The 17,941-nt window shown below is 51.8% G+C and overlaps 1 protein-coding gene across 2 annotated transcripts in view; it reads left to right on the plus strand.

Moving 5' to 3' along the window:
• Positions 1-349: 349 nt before the first annotated feature.
• The window catches only part of ARRB1 (arrestin beta 1), a 62,106-nt gene continuing 44,514 nt past the window's right edge, over positions 350-17,941 (plus strand). Inside the window, exon 1 of one of the 2 annotated variants that reach the window (XM_038766891.1) lies at positions 350-668. In XM_038766891.1, the coding sequence (XP_038622819.1) occupies positions 649-668 (20 nt within the window). In that variant the 5' untranslated portion in view covers positions 350-648. The remainder of the gene's footprint in view (positions 669-17,941) is intronic. The other variant, XM_038766883.1, reaches the window with a different exon arrangement.

A 17,941-nucleotide genomic window follows, 5' to 3' on the forward strand; every position in this document is an offset into this window, starting at 1 on the left:
CCCCTCCATTCTCCTCTCCACTCTCCTCCTCCCCCCTTCCCACTTCTCTTCCTCTCTCCTTCCCCCTCCCCATTCTCCTCTCCATTCTGCTGCCCCCTCCCAACTCTCCTCCTCCTCCTCCTCTCTCCCTCTCCAATCCCCTCTCCCTCCTCCTCCTCTCTCCCTCTCCAATCCCCTCTCCCTCCTCCTCCTCCTCCTCTCCCCCTCTCCCCCTCTCCCCCTCTGCCTCCCCCCTCCAATTCCCCGTCTCCCCCCCGCCCGGCGCTGGGCCGGGCCGGGCCGGGCCGGGCCGGGGGTCTCGGTGTCCCCGCCCCCCGCAGGGCCGGGCCGGGCCAGGCCGGGCCGCTGGTCCCTGACGCTCCCGACGGGGAAGAGGCGGCCACCAAGGTGTCTCCTGGAGCCGGTGGCCCGGCTCCGGCCCTGCCCTGCCCTGCCCTGCCCGGCCCGGCCCGGCCCGGACAAAGGGCAGCTGCGGGAGAGGCGGAGCTGAGCTGAGAGCTGAGCTGAGCGGAGGAGGGAGAGGAGCGGAGCGGAGCCGAGCGGAGCTGAGCTGAGCTGAACGCCCCCGACCCTCGCCTCTCCCTCCTCGCCCCTCCTCGGGCCCGCAGCTTGCCCCCTTGCAGCGCCCGCGGGACGGCGGCGGGCACCATGGGCGACAAAGGGACCAGGTGAGAGGCCGCCCGGGGCCCCCCGCCCCCCCCCCCCCCCAGTGGGAGGACCCCCAAATACCCGACCCTCTCTGTCTGTCTCTGTCTGTCCGTCCGTCCGTGTGTGTGTGTGTGTGTCTGTGTGTTGGGGAGCGGGTGGGCCCGGCCCGGTGCCCAGAGGGATGCGGTTCCCCGGGGCCTCGGGCCCTGACACTGCCCCCCTCCCCGAGGCAGGCAGGCAGGCAAGCAGGCCCCCATTCCCACCCCGGGACCCCCACACACACTCTGGCACACGAACCCACGCACACAACGTTCCCAGGCCCACTAACCCTAACACACACACCCTTATAACACTAACTGTGATACACACTCTGACCCTAGCACACACCTTGACACACTAACCTCCCCCGCTTCTAGACTGTGAGCCCGTTGTGGGGTAGGGATGCCGATTTGTACTACCCAAGCGCGTAATACAGTGCTCTGCACACAGTAAGCTCTCAATAAATACGATTGAATGAATGAATGAACCTAACACACACACACACACGCGCGCGCACCCCCCCCCCCCCCCCCCCCCCCCAGCCAGGACACACACATTCCTTGGAACACTAACCCTGACACACATACACACCCCAACCCTGACACACACCTTGACATGCTAAGCCTAATACACACACACACCCTGACACACTAACTGTAGCACACAATCTGACCCTAACACACACCTTGACATACTAACCCTAACACACACAAACACACACACACACACCCCAGGACACACACCCTGACCCCCCCCCTCCCACCACCACCACCCTGAGCCACAAAAACAGCGTGACTTAGTGAGAAGAGCTTGGGTTTGGGAGTCAGAGGACATGGGTTCTAATCCCGGCTCTGCCACTTTTCTGCTGTGTGACCTTGGGCAAATCACTTCACATCTCTGTGTCTCAGTTACCTCATCTGTAAAACGGGGACGGAGACTGGGAGCCCTACATGGGACAACTTGATTACCTTATATCTCCCCCAGAGCTTAGAACAGTGCTTGGCCCATAGTAAGCACTTAACAAATACTATTATTATTATTATTACTATTATTAATAAACCCCCAGCACACTAAACCTAATACACACACACCTTGGCACACTAACCCTAACACATTTACACACTCCAGGACAACAACTCACTCCCCAGGACACGCACACACCCCAGGACACTCACCCACCCCCAAAACATTCACCCACCCTGAAGACGCTCTTACCCACCCCAGGACATATACAGCTTCTAGGACACATGCACTGTATAAACACACACACACACCCTGACACACTTACATACCCCCCAAACGCTCATAATCTTGACCAAAGCCAAAGGCCACCCCCATACTCCAACACACCCTGACACCCCTCAGGGCATGAATCGGGGCAGGGGGTCCAGAACGGTGGCAGTGGGTAAGCCCCTCCACTCTGCCCTTGCTGTCCTGCCTTCTCTTGACCTCATGTGACCTTTTCCTGCTCCCCGCTCTGCCTGGATCCACCGGCCACCTTGAAGACTACTGGAAGTGAGATTGTCTTGTCTTCCCATGCTGGGAACCCCAAGCAGACTGCCAAAGAAGCCCCCCGCCCTTCCCGCCACCCTTTAAAATATTGTGGCCCACGGCCTCCTGCCCCCATCCTCAGCAGCCTTTAAGTTTTTTTCCCTGTGTCCCCTCATCTCCCACTGCCCCCTCTGCTCCCTTCCCCATCCCGCACAGATAGGGGTCCAGCCGGCCCCTTCCCTAACCGGCAGCCCCCTCCTCTGGGACTGACAAAGTCCCAGGTACCCGGCAGAGCTGAAGCCCGATGGGAGGAAACCTGGGAGGGGGCGTCCCCCTCATTCCAAGTCCCCCCTATCCCCCCGTCCTCCACTGTCCGGGCCTGCTTGGTAGTCCTGGGGTGGATGGGTGGCAGGGAAAGGGACAGGTGTGTCAGTGGCCAGGCAAAGGAAAAAAACAAAAATCCATGTTGGTTGGGGGATGAGAGGTGGAGAAACAATTCATTCATTCAATCGTATTTATTGACCGCTTACATAGCACTGTACTAAGCGAGTGGAAAGTACAATGCAGCAATAAAGAGAGACAATCCCTGCCCACAATGGGCTCACAGTCTAGAGGCGGGAGAGACAGACATCAATGCAGGTGGGGACAGATTTAGGAGTGAAGGGAGGGAGGGGGCCACAGGGGAGCTGTGGGGAAAGGGAGGAAAATGTAAAAGCCAAAGTAAAGAGTGAGTAATAATAATGATAGCATTTACTAAGTGCTTACTATGTGCAAAGCACTGTTCTAAGAGTAAGGGAGAATGCGACAGTACTTTTGATACCCCAGCCCCACAGTACCAAGGTAAAAATCTTTATTCTCCACTGTAATGTATTTTAATGTCTGTTTGTCCCTGGAGGCTGAAAATTCCCTTTGGGCAGGGATTGTGTCTACCAACGCTATTACCCTGTTATTTTCCCAAGTACTTAGTACAATGTTCTGCACACAGTAAACGCTCGATAAATGCCATTGATTGATTGAATGGTGGGGAGCATTGGGAGTTGAGAGTCAGTCAGTTGTATATATTGAGCCCTTACTGTGTGCAGAGCAGTGTACTAAGCGCTTGTGAGAGTACAATATAATGATAAACTGCTACTTTCCCTGCCCACAACAAGTGGTCCAGTCAGAGCCGGGGCTGGTTGAGAAGGGCGTTTCTGGTCGCTAGCCGGGGTGGCCAGCATTCATTCATTGTCATATTTATTGAGTGCTTACTATGTGCAGAGCACTGTACTAAGCACTTGGGAAGTACAAGTTGACAACATATAGAGACGGTCCCTACCCAACAGCGGGCTCACAGTCTAGAAGGGGGAGACAGACAACAAAACGAAACATATTAACAAAATAAAATAAATAGAATTAATCTGTACAAGTAAAATAAATAGGGTAATAAATATGTACAAACATATATACACAGCATGGGCCGACAGGCCCAATTTCTTGCTGGTAGGAGTTCAAATGGCCTTGCTATCTGAACCTTCAGATCCACCTCCTCATCTGAATCTGTAGTGAAATCTACAGCTGCATCCATGGCTCCTCCATGTCTAGATTGGTACCCATACCCTCGTCCACATCTATGATCCCATCTGTGTCCACGTCCTGATGTATGGCCTTGTCTGTGCCCATGTCAGTCAATCAGTTGTAATTAGTCATTCATTCAGTCGTATTTATTGAGCACGTACTCGGCTCTGCCAATTGTCAGCTGTGTGACTTTGGGCAGGTCACTTCACTTCTCTGGGCCTCAGTTCCCTCATCTGTAAAGTGGGGGTTGACTGTGAGCCCCCTGTGGGACAACCTGATCACCTTGTAACCCCCCAGCACTTAGAACAGTGCTTTGCACATAGTAGTAAGTGCTTAATAAATGCCATCATTATTATTATTATTATTATTACTGTGTGCAGAGCAGTGCATGAAGCCCTTGGGAGGGAGCAACACTACAATAAACAGCAGTGGTTGACACATTCCCTGCCCACAACAAGCTTGCAGTCTGTCCTGGTCTGTGGCCATGTCTGTGTCAGCACCAGTGTACTAATAAGCGCTTAGTACAGTGCTCTGCACACAGTAAGTGCTCAATAAATATGATTGAATGTGTCACAAACACATTGAATGTGGCCACGGCTGCATCTTAGTCTGTGATCATTTCCTTATCCACGTCTTGGGCCATGTCCAAGTCTGGGTCTGGGTCTACATAAGCAGCGTGGCTCAGTGGAAAGAGCACTGGCTTTGGAGTCAGAGGTCATGGGTTCGAATCCCGGCTCCACCACATATCTGCTGTGTGACCTTGGGCAAGTCACTTAACTTCTCTGAGCCTCAGTTCCCTCATCTGTAAAATGGGGATGAAAACTGTGAGCCCCACGTGGGATAACCTGATCACCTTGTGTCCTGCGCAGTGCTTAGAACAGTGCTTTGCACATAGTAAAGGCTTAACAAATGCCATCATTAATTAATGGTCTCTGTTTACATTTGTATCCACAACTGTCCGTGTCTTTTCCCACCTGACTACTCTTTCCCCGGGGTTAGTATTATGCTCTGCTCCTTTGTTATTACCATGAATAACAATAATCATTATTCTGATTATAATATATACTGGGCATATGTGATATATACTGTATATATAAATGTATATAGTATATAATTATATATTATAATTATGATTATTACTGTGTTATTCATCAAGCGCTTACTATGTGCCAGGTACTGTATTAAGTGCTGGGGTGGATACAAGCAAATCAAGTTGCACATAGTCCCTGTCCCATATGGGGCTCACGGTCTTAATCCCCATTTTACAGATGAGGTAGCTGAGGCCTGGAGAAGTGAAGTGACTTGCCCAAAGTCACACAGCAGACAGTGGTGGAGCCAGGATTAGAACCCAAGTCCGTCTGACTCCCAGGCTCATGCTCTATCTCCATGTGGGTTAGGGACTGTGTCTGACCTGATTATCTTGTATCTGCCCCAGTGCTTAGTATATTGCTTGGCACCTAGGAAGGACTTAACAAATGCCAGTATCATCATCATCATTGGTATCATGCCCATAGTAACCCTGTGCCCAGGGCTATGTCCTAGCCTGTGCTAGCATCTGTGCCCATATTAATGCCACTGGCCAGGTCTGTGTCTACATCCTGAACCATTTCCACATTCATATTTAGATCCTGTGCATATCTGTATCCATAACTGTGAACCTATCCCTGCCTACCTCTCCGTCTCTATCCATGCCCATGTCCATATCTTTGCTCCTATCCTTTTCTGTGCCCACATCTGTGTCTGTATCTGTCCCCATCCATACCCACCCCTGCACCTGTGTTCACGTCTGCATCTCTATCAGTGCCCACATCCGTATCCATATCTATGTTCTTATTTATGCCCACGTCTGTGCCCCTATCTCTGTGCCTCAGTTACCTCACCTGTAAAATGGGGATTAAGACTGTGAGCCCCCCGTGGGACAACCTGATCACCTTGTAATGTCCCCAGTGCTTGGAACAGTGCTTTGCACATAGCAAGTGCTTAATAAATGCCATCATTATTATTAATATCTGTGCCCATGTCCGGGTCCGGGCCTACATCTGCGTGTACATCCGTCCCAATCCATGCCCACTTCTGCATCTGTGTTCACGTCTGCATTGCTCTCCATGCCCATATCTGCGCTCATATCCCTATCCGGGCTCACACCCAGGTCTGCATCTGTCCCTGTCCTGCCCCCTCCTCTCTCCTTGTTCATGACTGCATCCAAATCTTTATCTGTGTCCTATTCATATTCTAATCCATATTCAAAGCAACATGGCCTAGTGGGAAGAGCCAAGGCTTCAGAGTGAGGAGACCTGGGTTCTAATCCTAGCTCTGCTACTTGCTTGCTCTGTGTGACTGTGGGCCAATCACTTGACTTCCCAGTGTCTGTTTCCCCAGTGGTAAAAGGGGGATTTGATGCCTGTTCTCCCTCCCCTTTAGACTGTGAGCCTCACAGGGACTGTATCTAACCTGCTTGTCTTGCAACTACCTCAGTGCTTAAACACTGATCCGATGCACTATTATTATGACCGTTCACAGCCACATCCAGACTTTCTCACTCTCCATATCTGTGCCCAAACCATTCTCTTCCCTGGTTGGCGTTTTCTCCCCGGTGCTGTGACTTAAGCCTCAGTGATGGATGGGCTCCTCAGAGATTTCCTGAAGCGGGTTGGGGTGAAGAGCAGGTCTTGGTGGGGGGGTGGGGGTGGGAGGAGGTGCCTGTGGCCAGGGAGGGTGTTATGTGGAGTGATTGGGTTCAGAGAACGTATAAGGTATAGGCCCCTACAGGCCGGTGCACTCTGTCATTCGGTCTGGGGCAAATCTTACGCTTTCTCTGATGTTCTGTTTGCCATTGGTACCTGCCCAGCACAGCAGTGGATCTTGGCCTGCTGGGGTGCTGGTTCAGTCAATCGTATTTATTGAGTGCTTACTGTGTGCAGAGCACTGTACTAAGCACTTGTACAGTCTGTCAATATAACAGACACATTCCCTGCCCACAATAATAGTGATGGCATTTATTAAGCGCTTACTATGTGCAAAGCACTGTTCTAAGCGCTGGGGAGGTTACAAGGTGATCACTTTGTCCCATGGGGGGCTCACAGTCTTCATCCCCATTTTACAGATGAGGTAACTGAGGCCCAGAGAAGTTAAGTGCCTTGATCAAAGTCACACAGCTGACAATTGGCGGAGCCGGGGTTTGAACCCATGACCTCTGACTCCAAAGCCCGGGCTCTTTCCACTGAGCCACACAATGAGCTTACAGTCTAGAGAGGGAGATAGACATTAATATAAATGAATAAACGACAGATATGGGCATGTAGTTCTGTGGGGCTGGGAAGGGGGATGAATGAAAGGAGCAAGTCAGAGTGACGCAGAAGGGAGTGGGAGAAGAGGTAAGGAGGGTGTAGTCAGGGAAGGCCTCTTGGAAGAGATGGGCCTCCGGTAAGGCTCTGAAGTGGGGGAGAGTCATTGTCTGTCGGATATGAGGAGAGAGGGCGTTCCAGGCCAGAGACAGGATATGGGCAGCGAGATAGATGAGATTGAGGTACAGTGAGAAGCTTAGCATTAAAGGAGTGAAGTGTGTGGGCTGGGTTGTAGAAGGAGAGTAGCAAGGTCCCAGTCCCGCCCTGGTGGGGATGGTGGGTCCCGACCTGTGCGGGGCAGTGGATCCCAGCCTGGTGGGGGCTACCGGTCAGTCAGTTGGTCAATCGTATTTATTGAGCACATACTGTGTGCAGAGCACTGTTACAGAGCGCTGTGTGTCGAGTGCTTGGGAGAATACAATATAACAATATAACAGTCACATTCCTTGCCCACAACGGGCTTGAAGTCTAGAGGGGGAGACATTAATATAAATAAAATTACAGATATGTACATAAGTGTTGTGGGGCTGGGAGGGGGGATGAATAAAGGGAGCAAGTCAGGGTGAGGCAGAAGGAACTGGGAGAAGAGGAAAGGAGGGCTTAGTCGGGGAAGGCCTTTTGGAGGAGATGGGCCTTCAATAAGGCATTGAGGAGGGGAGAGCTATTGCCTGTCAGATATGAGGAGGAAGGATGTTCCAGGCCAGAGGCAGGATGTGGGCAAGAGGTCAGCAGCGAGATAAGGAGATCGAGATACAGTGAGAAAGTTAGCATTAGAGGAGCAAAGTGTGCGGGCTAGGTTGTAGTAGGAGAGTAGCAAGGTCCCAGTCCCGGCCCTGTTGGGGCAGTGGGCTCCAGTCTGTCTCTCTGCCTCTCTCTGTCCATCTCTGACTGTCTCTGTCTGTTTCTACCTGCCTTTCTCTGTCCATCCACCTCTCTCTGTCCATTTGTTCTTCTTTCTGCCCGTTTCCGCTAGTTCGTCTCTGTCTTTCCATCCCTCCGTCCGAATCTGTCTGTGTTGCTATCACCCAACCATCTCTGCTTTTGCCCATTCATCTCTCTGTCCATCTCTGTTTTTCTTTGTCCCTCTGGTCTCTGCCTGGCCACCTCTCTGTCTGTCGTCATTCAGTCTCTTTGTCCTTCTCTGTCAGGGCAGTAGTCATTCACCCATCCATTCATTCAATCGTATTTATTGAGCGCTTACTGAGTGCAGAGCACTGTACTAAGCACTTGGGAAGTACAAATTGGCAACATATAGAAACAGACCCTACCCAGCAGTGGGCTCACAGTCTAGAAGGGGGAGACAGACAACAAAACAAAACTAGGAAGGAAAGGGATGTGATTTCGCCACTCCCCACTTGCTTCCGAGGAGACTTGTAAGCAGACGTAATGGAGGTGTCTCTGTATCTCAGCGTGGGTGTGGGTCTCTGGGGGCCTCTCCCTCTGTCTGCCTGCCTCTGCCTCCATCTCTCCCTCTCTCCATCTCTTCCCCGACCCGTCCCTCCCCATGTAAATGAGCTTACAGTCTAGAGGGGGAGACAGACATTAATATAAATAAATAAACGACAGATATGGACATAAAGTGCTGTGGAGCTGGGAAGGGGGGTGAATAAAGGGAGCAAGTCAGAGCAACACGCAAAAGACTGTGAGCCCGTTGTTGGGTAGGGACTGTCTCTATATGTTGCCAACTTGTACTTCCCAAGTGCTTAGTACAGTGCTCTGCACACAGTAAGCACTCAATAAATGCGACTGAAGGAGTGAATGAAAAAGGGAGTGGGAGAAGAGAAAAGGGGGCTTAGTTGGGGTAGGTCGTTTGGGAGAGATATATCTTCAGTAAGGCTTTGAAGTCGGGAGAGTCAGAAGTTTTCGGTGTTTGAATTTCCATTAGAAAAGAGTCATCCCTGCACTGGTAGAGCCGGCCTGGTGGAGCAGTGGGTCCTAGGGGTTAGAGTCAGGGTTGGGGGCCCTGTTCTCCCAACAGGGAAGCTGTTGGGAGATTACGGGAGGGATTTGGGTTCAGGCTTGAGCGTCTGTCTCCTGTCTTTCCCTGGATCAGGCGTATCACTAGGGCAGTTCCTAAATCCCAACTCTGCCCGCCGGGGCCTGGTCCTTCAGGGTCTGTCCGGATCCAGATATGCTGGGCTGCACAATAGGGGGCACAGAGCATGGGGCTGGGGGCCGGCAAAGGGGGCTCCAGTCCCAGCCCCGCCCTGTCGTGCAGTGTGATTTTGGGAAAACCTCCTCCTCTTTCTGGGCCTCGGTCTCCCCTTCTTTTATGAGCATGAAATAGTTGTCACCTGTTGAAGTTTTCAAATGTTTCTGGAGGAGTTAGAGAAGTGGCAGCTTTGCCGAGTGATGAGTAGGGGGCATCAAAGCAGGGGTGGTGGATTGAGGAGGATACCTTCTGCCCCAGTTCCTGGAAACTTCCAAGAAATAGGCCTGTCTCTCCAGGGGTGGAAGGGGGGCATCTCCATGTGCAGGCAGGGGGATGGGCAAAATGACCCCAGAGAGCCCCTCGGTTTGGGGTTGGTTGGTGGGAGTAGAGTCGGAGATCACTTGAGTGCCTTGGTGTTTGTGTGGTGGGGGGAGGGAAGGGGGACTTGGGGCTCCAGAGCCCCAGAGGACCGCTGTTCCTGCTTTTGTTGACTATACTGCCCTTCCCTCCCTCAGGCCTCCTGACGTGCCCAAGCTTCTCACTTCAGTCTCTCACCTCAGGCCCAGAGAAGGGTGGTGATTCACTCTGCAGTCACCCAGCAGACCAGGGCCTAGCAACTACCCAAATCTCTCTCCAGCTCCACTCCCTCAGATCTAGGCGAGATGAATCCCTTCTCTGCCCCAGCAAAAGCTCCCTGCCCCCCCTGACTCCTGCCCTGCAAACCCTCCCTGCCCGCTCGCCCTCCTTGTGTGGGGGCAGCAGGAAAATGGATCAGCAGTTCCAACGGCATTGCATCCACCCACTTCCTGCTCCCTTGACCTGGCTCTTCTGGAGCCCATGGGGACACTTCCTGCAGCGGTCTCCTAATAGCCCGGGGAAGCTTCTGTTGGCAGCCAGGGGGACTTAGGGTAGAACAGAATTTCCTTAGTCCACATTGGTGCTGGGAGGCTCTGAGTTCTTCCCAGGGGGATCATGAGAGACAGATGAAATAGCCTGTCTTGGGGAGGGTAGTGACGGCCACCAGTGATTTGGAGGCAGTGGGCTGGCCTGGATAGCCTAGGAGAAGGAGCCGGAGGAGGAGGGAGACGAGCACAATGAAGGAACATTCCATCCTCCCCTCCCCTGTCCTCCCCTGCCCCCAATTAGGAGTCTCCCACAAATTGTTTACACAGTTCTGAAGAATTTCTGGCCCTGCCTGTTCCTCCTGCCATGAATTAGGGGCTGAGCACAACAGCCTTTCACAGAAGCAGCAGCAGCAATCTCCCCCTAGTCAGTACATCCGCCACTGTGGAAAGAGAGAACCCTTGATCCTCGCCCCGAGAAAAATTAGACAGAACCTAAAAGTAATCAGGCTGTGGGGTGGGGTGATCGGTGGGGCGGGCAGAGAGGAAGTGAGAATTTGGTCTTCAGCTTTTACCCCTTCCCTGTGCAGGCCCTGAAGTTTGGGGAAACTATCTCTGCATCCTGTCGGAGGGAAGTCAGGCTCAGAGAGGGTGAGTGACCGTTTTAAAGTCACTCAGCATGGACTGGGGCTGGAACCCAGGCTGCCTGCATTTGTACCACAGCGCAGTAGGAACGGGAGACTGGGGTTCCTGCCCTTGGTGGGGCAGAGGGGCTCTCTGTCGAAGGTTGTTTAGGGGAGATGAGCAGGAAGGGCATTTCTGAAGAGGGGGTGGCAGGTGGGGGGCTTGAATGGAAGAGGCATGGAGGGGGTTGAGCGGGGAGTTAGTAATAATAATTCGTTAAGTGCTTAGTACAGTGCTCTGCACACAGTAAGTGCTTTAAATACGATTGAATGAATGAATGAATGTGCCAAGCACTGTACTAAGCGCTGGGGTGGCTATGAGCAAATCAGGTTGGACACAGTCCCTGTCCCACATGGGGCTCACGGTCTCAATGCCCAATTTACAGATGAGGGAACTGAGGCCCAGAGAAGTGAAGTGACTTGCCCAAGAACACATAGCAGGCAAGTGGCAGAGCTGGGATTAGGACCTATGACCTCCTGACCCCCAGGTCCAGGCTGTATCCATTATGCCATTCTGCTTCTCATACGCCATGAAAATAATTACAGTACTTGTTAAGCGCCTATTATGTGCCAAGCACTGTCCTAAGTACTGGGGTAGGTACAAGTTAGGTTGGACACAGTTGAGATCGCGAGCCCCTTTCCTCGTCCCCTCCCTCCTCGGTCACACAGCTGTCTTCAGAGGGGAAATAAATCCATTCTCCCCAGTGGTATGGGGCCGGGCTCCATAGCCCCTGCTGGCCACTGGTATCTCCTGACCGAGTCCTCCCTCCCTCCGGGAAACCGGGGTGAGGGGAGGGAAGTTGGGGGTGGAGGAGCTGAGTTGGAAAGTCTGGATCCAGTTTGGAGTTTGGTTGAAGAAGTTTCTCTCCCACCCTCCTCATTCTCCATCCCCTGCTCCAGACAGCTGCAGCACATGGGATGTAATAATAATAATGATAGTGATGGTATTTGTTAAGCACATACTGTGTGTCAAGCACTGTTCTAAATGCTGCAGCAGATACACACTAATCTGGTTGGACAAAGTCCGTAGCCCACATGGGACTCACAACCTTAATCTCCATTTTGCAGTTGAGATAGCTGAGGCCCAGAGAAGTAAAGTGACTTGCCCAAGGTCACACAGCACACACGTGCCGGAGCCGGGATTAGAATCCAGATCCTTCTGACTCCCAAGCCCGTGCTTTATCCACTAGGCCATTCTGCTTCTCTAAGGTGACAGAAGAGGAAGCTTCTTTCAGCAAAGCAAGAGAAGCAGCCTGGAAGAGTCTAAAGAACACAGGCCTTGGAGTCAGAGGACCTGGGTTTCAGTCCTAAATGCTCAAATAATGCCAATGATTGATTGACTGGTTCCTCTACTTGCTTGCTGTGTAACTTTGGACAAGTCACTTAACATTTCTGTGCTTTAGTTTCCTATCATTGAATACCTGTTCTCTCTCCTCTTTAGACTGGAGCCCCATGTGGGATAGGAAATGTGTCCTACCTGATTATCTTGTATTTACCAGAGTGCTTAGTACAGTTCTTGGTACATAGTGAGTGCTTCAGATATACAACAGTAACTGTCATTATTGATAGGTGTTGAGGGGCCAGGGACTCTGTCTCCTGTCACCGTAGGGGAGAAAGTCACCTGCCGAAGTGGATGGGAAGACGAGAAGGTCCAGGATTCTCCCAAGGGAAGGCCACTTCATACCCATTTCCTGTTAGTGGGGACACCGAGGTCCAGGGACCTTCATCTGCAGGGTCTCTTATCCCTTGTACCTCGGTTCTGGGGATGCTAACCTCAGCTGGCCTGCTAGATATTGATCATCTTCAGTGCCGGGTTCTTTCCGAGTCTCCTCAACCCTGGCTCCTCTAAACTGTAAGCTTGTTGTGGGAAGGGAATGTCTGTTTATTGTTATATTGTACTCTCCCAAGACTTAGTATAGTATTCTGCATACAGTAGGTGATAAATAAGATTGGCTGACTGATTGGCTCCAGCCCAGCCAGCTGTAGCCTCTCGCCATGTTTTTCAGACTCCTGGGGGTCTACATAGCTGTTGCTTCTCCCCCCACACGGTGGAATAAGAGCAAACCCATCACCATTCCCTCTTTCTCATTCATTCATTCATTGTCGCATTTATTGAGCAATTACTGTGTGCAGAGCACTGTACTAAGCGCTTGGGAAGCACAAGTCGGCAACATTTAGAGAAGGTCCCTACCCAACAATGGGCTCACAGTCTAGAAGGGGGAAACAGACAACAAAACAAAACATGTAGACAGGTGTCAAAGCCATCAGAATAAATAGAATTATAGCTATGTGCATATCATTAACAAAATAAGTATAGTAAATATGTACAAGTAAAATAAATAGAGTAATAAATCTGTACAAATATATACAAGTGCTGTGGGGAGGGGAAGGAGGTAGGGCCAGGGGGGAAGGGGAGGAGGAGAGGAAAAAGGGGACTCAGTCTGGGAAGGCCTCCTGGAGGAGGTGAGCTCTCAGTAGGGCTTTGAAGGGAGGAAGAGAGCTAGTTTGGTGGATGTGTGGAGGGAGGCATTCCAGGCCAGGGGAAGGACGTGGGCAGGGGGTCGATGGTGGGACAGGCGAGAACGAGGCCCAATGAGGAGGTTAGCGGCGTCAGAGGAGTGGAGGGTGTGGTCTGGGCTGGAGAAGGAGAGAAGGGAGGTGAGGTAGGAGGGGGCGAGGGGATGGTGAGTCTTGAAGCCGAGAGTGAGGAGTTGCTTGATTCGTAGGTTGACAGGCAGCCACTGGAGATTTTTGAGGAGGTGAGTGACATGCCCAGAGCGTTTCTGTACAAGTTAATCTGGACAGCAGAGTGAAGTATAGACCAAAGCGGGGAGGGACAGGAGGATGGGAGATCAGAGGTGAGTGACATGCCCAGAGCGTTTCTGTACAAGGTAATCTGGGAAGCAGAGTGAAGTATAGACCAAAGTGGGGAGGGACAGGAGGATGGGAGATCAGAGGCTGATGCAGTAATCCAGTCGGGATAGGATGAGAGACTGAACCAGCAAGGTAGCGGTTTGGATGGAGAGGAAAGTGCCAATTTGGTGAAGTTGTGGAGGTGAGACCGGCAGGTTTTGGTGACGGATGGAGGGCCCAAGCAGCTGAATTTGGGCCCCAGGGCCTGGGGTTGAGAGTACAGAGGGATTCTGTTTGAGTCAGCATCTCTTTTCCCCATGGCATTTGTTAAGTGCTTATTATCTGCTAGGCACTGTACTAAGCACTGGGGTGGTTACAAACAAATCAGATTTGACACAGTCCATGCCCCACATGGGGCTCACAGTATTAATCCCCACTTTACAGATGAGGTAACCGAGGCCCAGATAAGTGAAGTAACTTGCCCAAGGTCACACAGCAGATAAGTGGCAGAGACAGGATTAGAACCCAGGTCCTTCTGACGCCCAGGTCCATGCTCTATCCACCAAACCAGGAAGCAGCTTGGCCCAGTGGATAGAGGATGGGCTGGGAGGACCTGGATTCTAATTCCGAGTCTGTCACGTGCCTGTTGTGTGACTTTGGGCAGGTCACTTAGCTTCTCTGTGCCTCGGTTACCTCCTCTGTACAAAGGGGATTCAATTGTACTCCCTCTTACTTAGACTGTTGAGCCTTTTGTGGGACAGGAACTGTGTCCAATTTGATTATCTTGTATCTGCCCCAGCGCTTAGTACATCACTTGGCACATAGTAAGCACTGAACAACTACCATTTAAAAAAAAAAATCCCTCAGCCCAGCCCTGCTGGCTGTGTGTTTCAGGCTAAGCATCTACCCTCTCTGAGCCAGCTTCCTCCTCTCTCTTCTTGGGCGCTGTCTGAGAGGTGCCACCGCATAAGATGATGTTGGTAAACTGCATGCCACCCCACCCTTCCCATCCCCAGGCACCAGGGATCAGAATCAGTGAATTCTTCCACATTTCCTTAACCCTGCAGAGACCAGCTAGCTCCTGTGGCGGTAATGCGCTTTGGGTGCAGAAATTTCGGCAGACAAATGGAGATTTCTCCTCTCCTATCCCACGAGACCCTTCTGCTGCAGTGGTCCCAGAGAGCTGTTTACCAGCCCGGGGCGGGGGCTAGGCCAGCTGGTTGCCATTTGTGGCTCGGAGGGCTGGGAACGGGGCTTGGTGGCCGGCTAGTTTGGGTTTCGGATGTGGAGCTCGTTGTGTTCCCAGACTATGGGCCCATCCAGAAGGGTGCTGCTGAACAGAGGCCCCAGGGGTCAGCTTGGCTCCCTGTGGGCTAGCAGGGACTGGGGGCTCCATTCCGTCTGCTCCCACCCCAAACTGCCCTCTCCCCACCTGCCCTCCATCATCATTATCATTATGATAGTAGCAATAAGATATCTGTTATGCATTTACTATGTGCCAAGCACTTTACTAAGCGCTGGCATAACTAACACACTGACATAGATACCAAGATAATCAGGCTGGTCACAGTTCCTGTTCCACAGTGGAGTTCACGGTCTAAGTCGGAAGGAGAACAGATGCTGAATGGGCAGCCTGCAGCGTACCCACCAGAGGGGTCCCTGAGGACTGGGACGGCACTATCCTCTATTTTACTGATTTACCAAGGCCAGGAAATAATAATAATAATAATAATAATAATGATGATGACGATGGTATTTGTTAAGTGATTTCTATATGCCGAGCACTGTTCTAAGCCCTGGGGTAGAGACAGGGTAATCAGGTTGTCCCAAGTGGGGCTGTCAGTCTTAATCCCCTTTTTACAGATGAGGTAACTGAGGCAAGAGAAGTGAAGTGACTTGCCCAAAGTCACACAACTGACAAGTGCTGGAGGTGGTGTTAGAACCCACGACCTCTGACTCCCAAGCCCGGGCTCTTTCCATGCACTCTGTTCTCCTGGGCACTGGGAGAGACACAAAGGGAGGACTAGTGGAGGTCGCTGCCCTCCAGGGGTTGAGCATCTGATGGGGGAGACAGGATATGGGCATGCACACACACACACAAAATCACACACCCTTCGAGATACAAAGGGACAAGTGATACAGACCTGTGTCTGATCTCAGAGTATGAGAAATGAAAGCAGGCTTTCCACCAAACATTCCCAATTATACCCATTGTGGATTATCCATAGGGACCTGGCATCTCCCCAGTTTCACGGAAACTGGGTCCTAGGATTGTCACCCTCCACGCACAGCTCGTAGGCTGGCACAACTCATAGGGTCTAGGTTTGTGGGGGAAGGATAGTGGGGATTTTTATTCATTGTTTTGGATTTACTGCGTTGCCGCCTCAGTTCAGAAAAAAGGATTGTGAGGGTTGACCGTCAGTGGGGGATGGACTCATTTCTTTTCTGCAAGGGGATCTCTTCCCATTTGCATATTGATAATAATAATAATAATAATGACATTTATTAAGCATTTACTATGTGCAAAGCACTGTTCTATTGATGATGGTATTCACTAAGTGCTTACTCCGTGCCATGCACTGTGCTGAGTACTGGGGTAGACATGAGAAAATTAGGTTGGACACAGTCTGCCCCACACAGGGTTTGCTTTCTAGCGGGGAGGAAGAATAAGTATTTTATCCCCATTTTACAGATGAGGAAACTGAGACTTGGAGAATTGAAGTGATTTGCCCAAGGTCACACGGGTAGGCAAGTGGCAGGGATTAGAACCCAAGTTCCCCGATTCCCAGCCCCATTGGCTATGATTCCCCCCCCCCCCCCCCCCCCGGAGCTGCGACATGCCAGCTTTTCCGCAGTCCTCCAGTCGCGGCGTTTCTATGGGGAAGCCGCGGGTTTCGGATTTTGCCTCTGACTCCTAGCTGACTCCGGGCCCTCCCGCTGGCTTGCTCATCTCGGCTCGCTCATCTCCGTTCATCATTTATTCATCTCTCTCTGCCGAGAGGGAAGTATCCCAGTGAGCGTGTAGTGCTCGGTTATTCTTTTTGGGAAGGCATTCTCTACGTCTGGAGTGCCAGAGGCAGAATCCACTGGCCCGGCCCCGGTGGCTCTCCTCCCTGCCCTCATGGAGCCAGGCCGTCGGACCTAACAGTAGAGTCCAGGGTGTGGCAGGGTCCAGAGGTGTTTCCACCCCTCCCCCCATGGGCTAGTGGACCCCCAGTAGCATGGAGTAATAATAATCGTGGTATTTGTTAAGTGCTTACTGTGTGCCAGGCACTGTACTAAACACTGGGGCGGATACAAGCAAATCGGGTCGGACACAGTCCCTGTCCCATGTGGGACTCACAATCTCCAGCTCCATCTTCCATATGAGGGAACTGAGGCTCAGAGAAGTGAACTGACTTGCCGAAGGTCCCTTAGCAGACAAATGGCAGAGCACGGGCCTGGGAATCAGAAGGTCATGGGTTCTAATGTTGCCTCTGTCACTTGTCTGCTGTGGGACCTTGGGCAAGTCACTTCACTTCTCTGGGCTTTAATTCCTTCATCTGTAAAATGGTGATTAAGACTGTGAGCCCCCCATGGGACAACCTGATCACCTTGTAACCTCCCCAGTGCTTAGAACAGTCCTTTGCACATAGTAAGTGCTTAATAAATGCCATTATTATTATTATTATTATTATTATTATTATTCTCTGGGCCTCAATTCCCTCATCTGTAAAATGGGGATTAAGACTGTGAGCCCCACCTGGGACAGGGACTGTGTCCGACCCCATTTGCTTGCATCCACCCCAGCGCTTAGTACAGTTCCTGGCACACAGTAAGCGATTAACAAATACCACAACTATTGTTATTATTATTGCCCCTGCTCCTTTAACTGGTGGGTCAGCCTAAGTGGGGGCTGTGTCACGACTGTTATCGTCACCTGAGTGGGTCTCATCAGGCTGATGGCGGGGAGTGGTTGTGAGGGTGGGAAGATGGGGTCAGGCCGGGGAATTTGAGGTTCGTAACTGGGTGATTGGCTATGGCTGGGTCAGGGAGATTCCGGCAACCTCGTGTATGTTTTCCTGTTGTAGACAGAGCTCCAGGGAAACGAAGCGGGTGTTTCCTGTCAATTAGCGTCCCGCTCCTTCCCGCTCTCCCACAATGCCTGGATTCCTCCCCCCCGCATCTCCACATGCGTCCCCGATCGTCATCCTCCTTCCAGTTCTCCCTTGTGGCCTCTCGCCTGGGAGGGGCAGGGACAGAGACAACGGTCTGGTCAGTCATTCAGTTGTATTTGTTGAGCACTTACTGTGTGCAGAGCACTGTACTAAGCACTTGGGAGAGTGTGCAGATGGG

This window comes from Tachyglossus aculeatus, chromosome 2 (genome assembly GCF_015852505.1).
Source record: "Tachyglossus aculeatus isolate mTacAcu1 chromosome 2, mTacAcu1.pri, whole genome shotgun sequence".
NCBI lineage: Eukaryota > Metazoa > Chordata > Mammalia > Monotremata > Tachyglossidae > Tachyglossus > Tachyglossus aculeatus.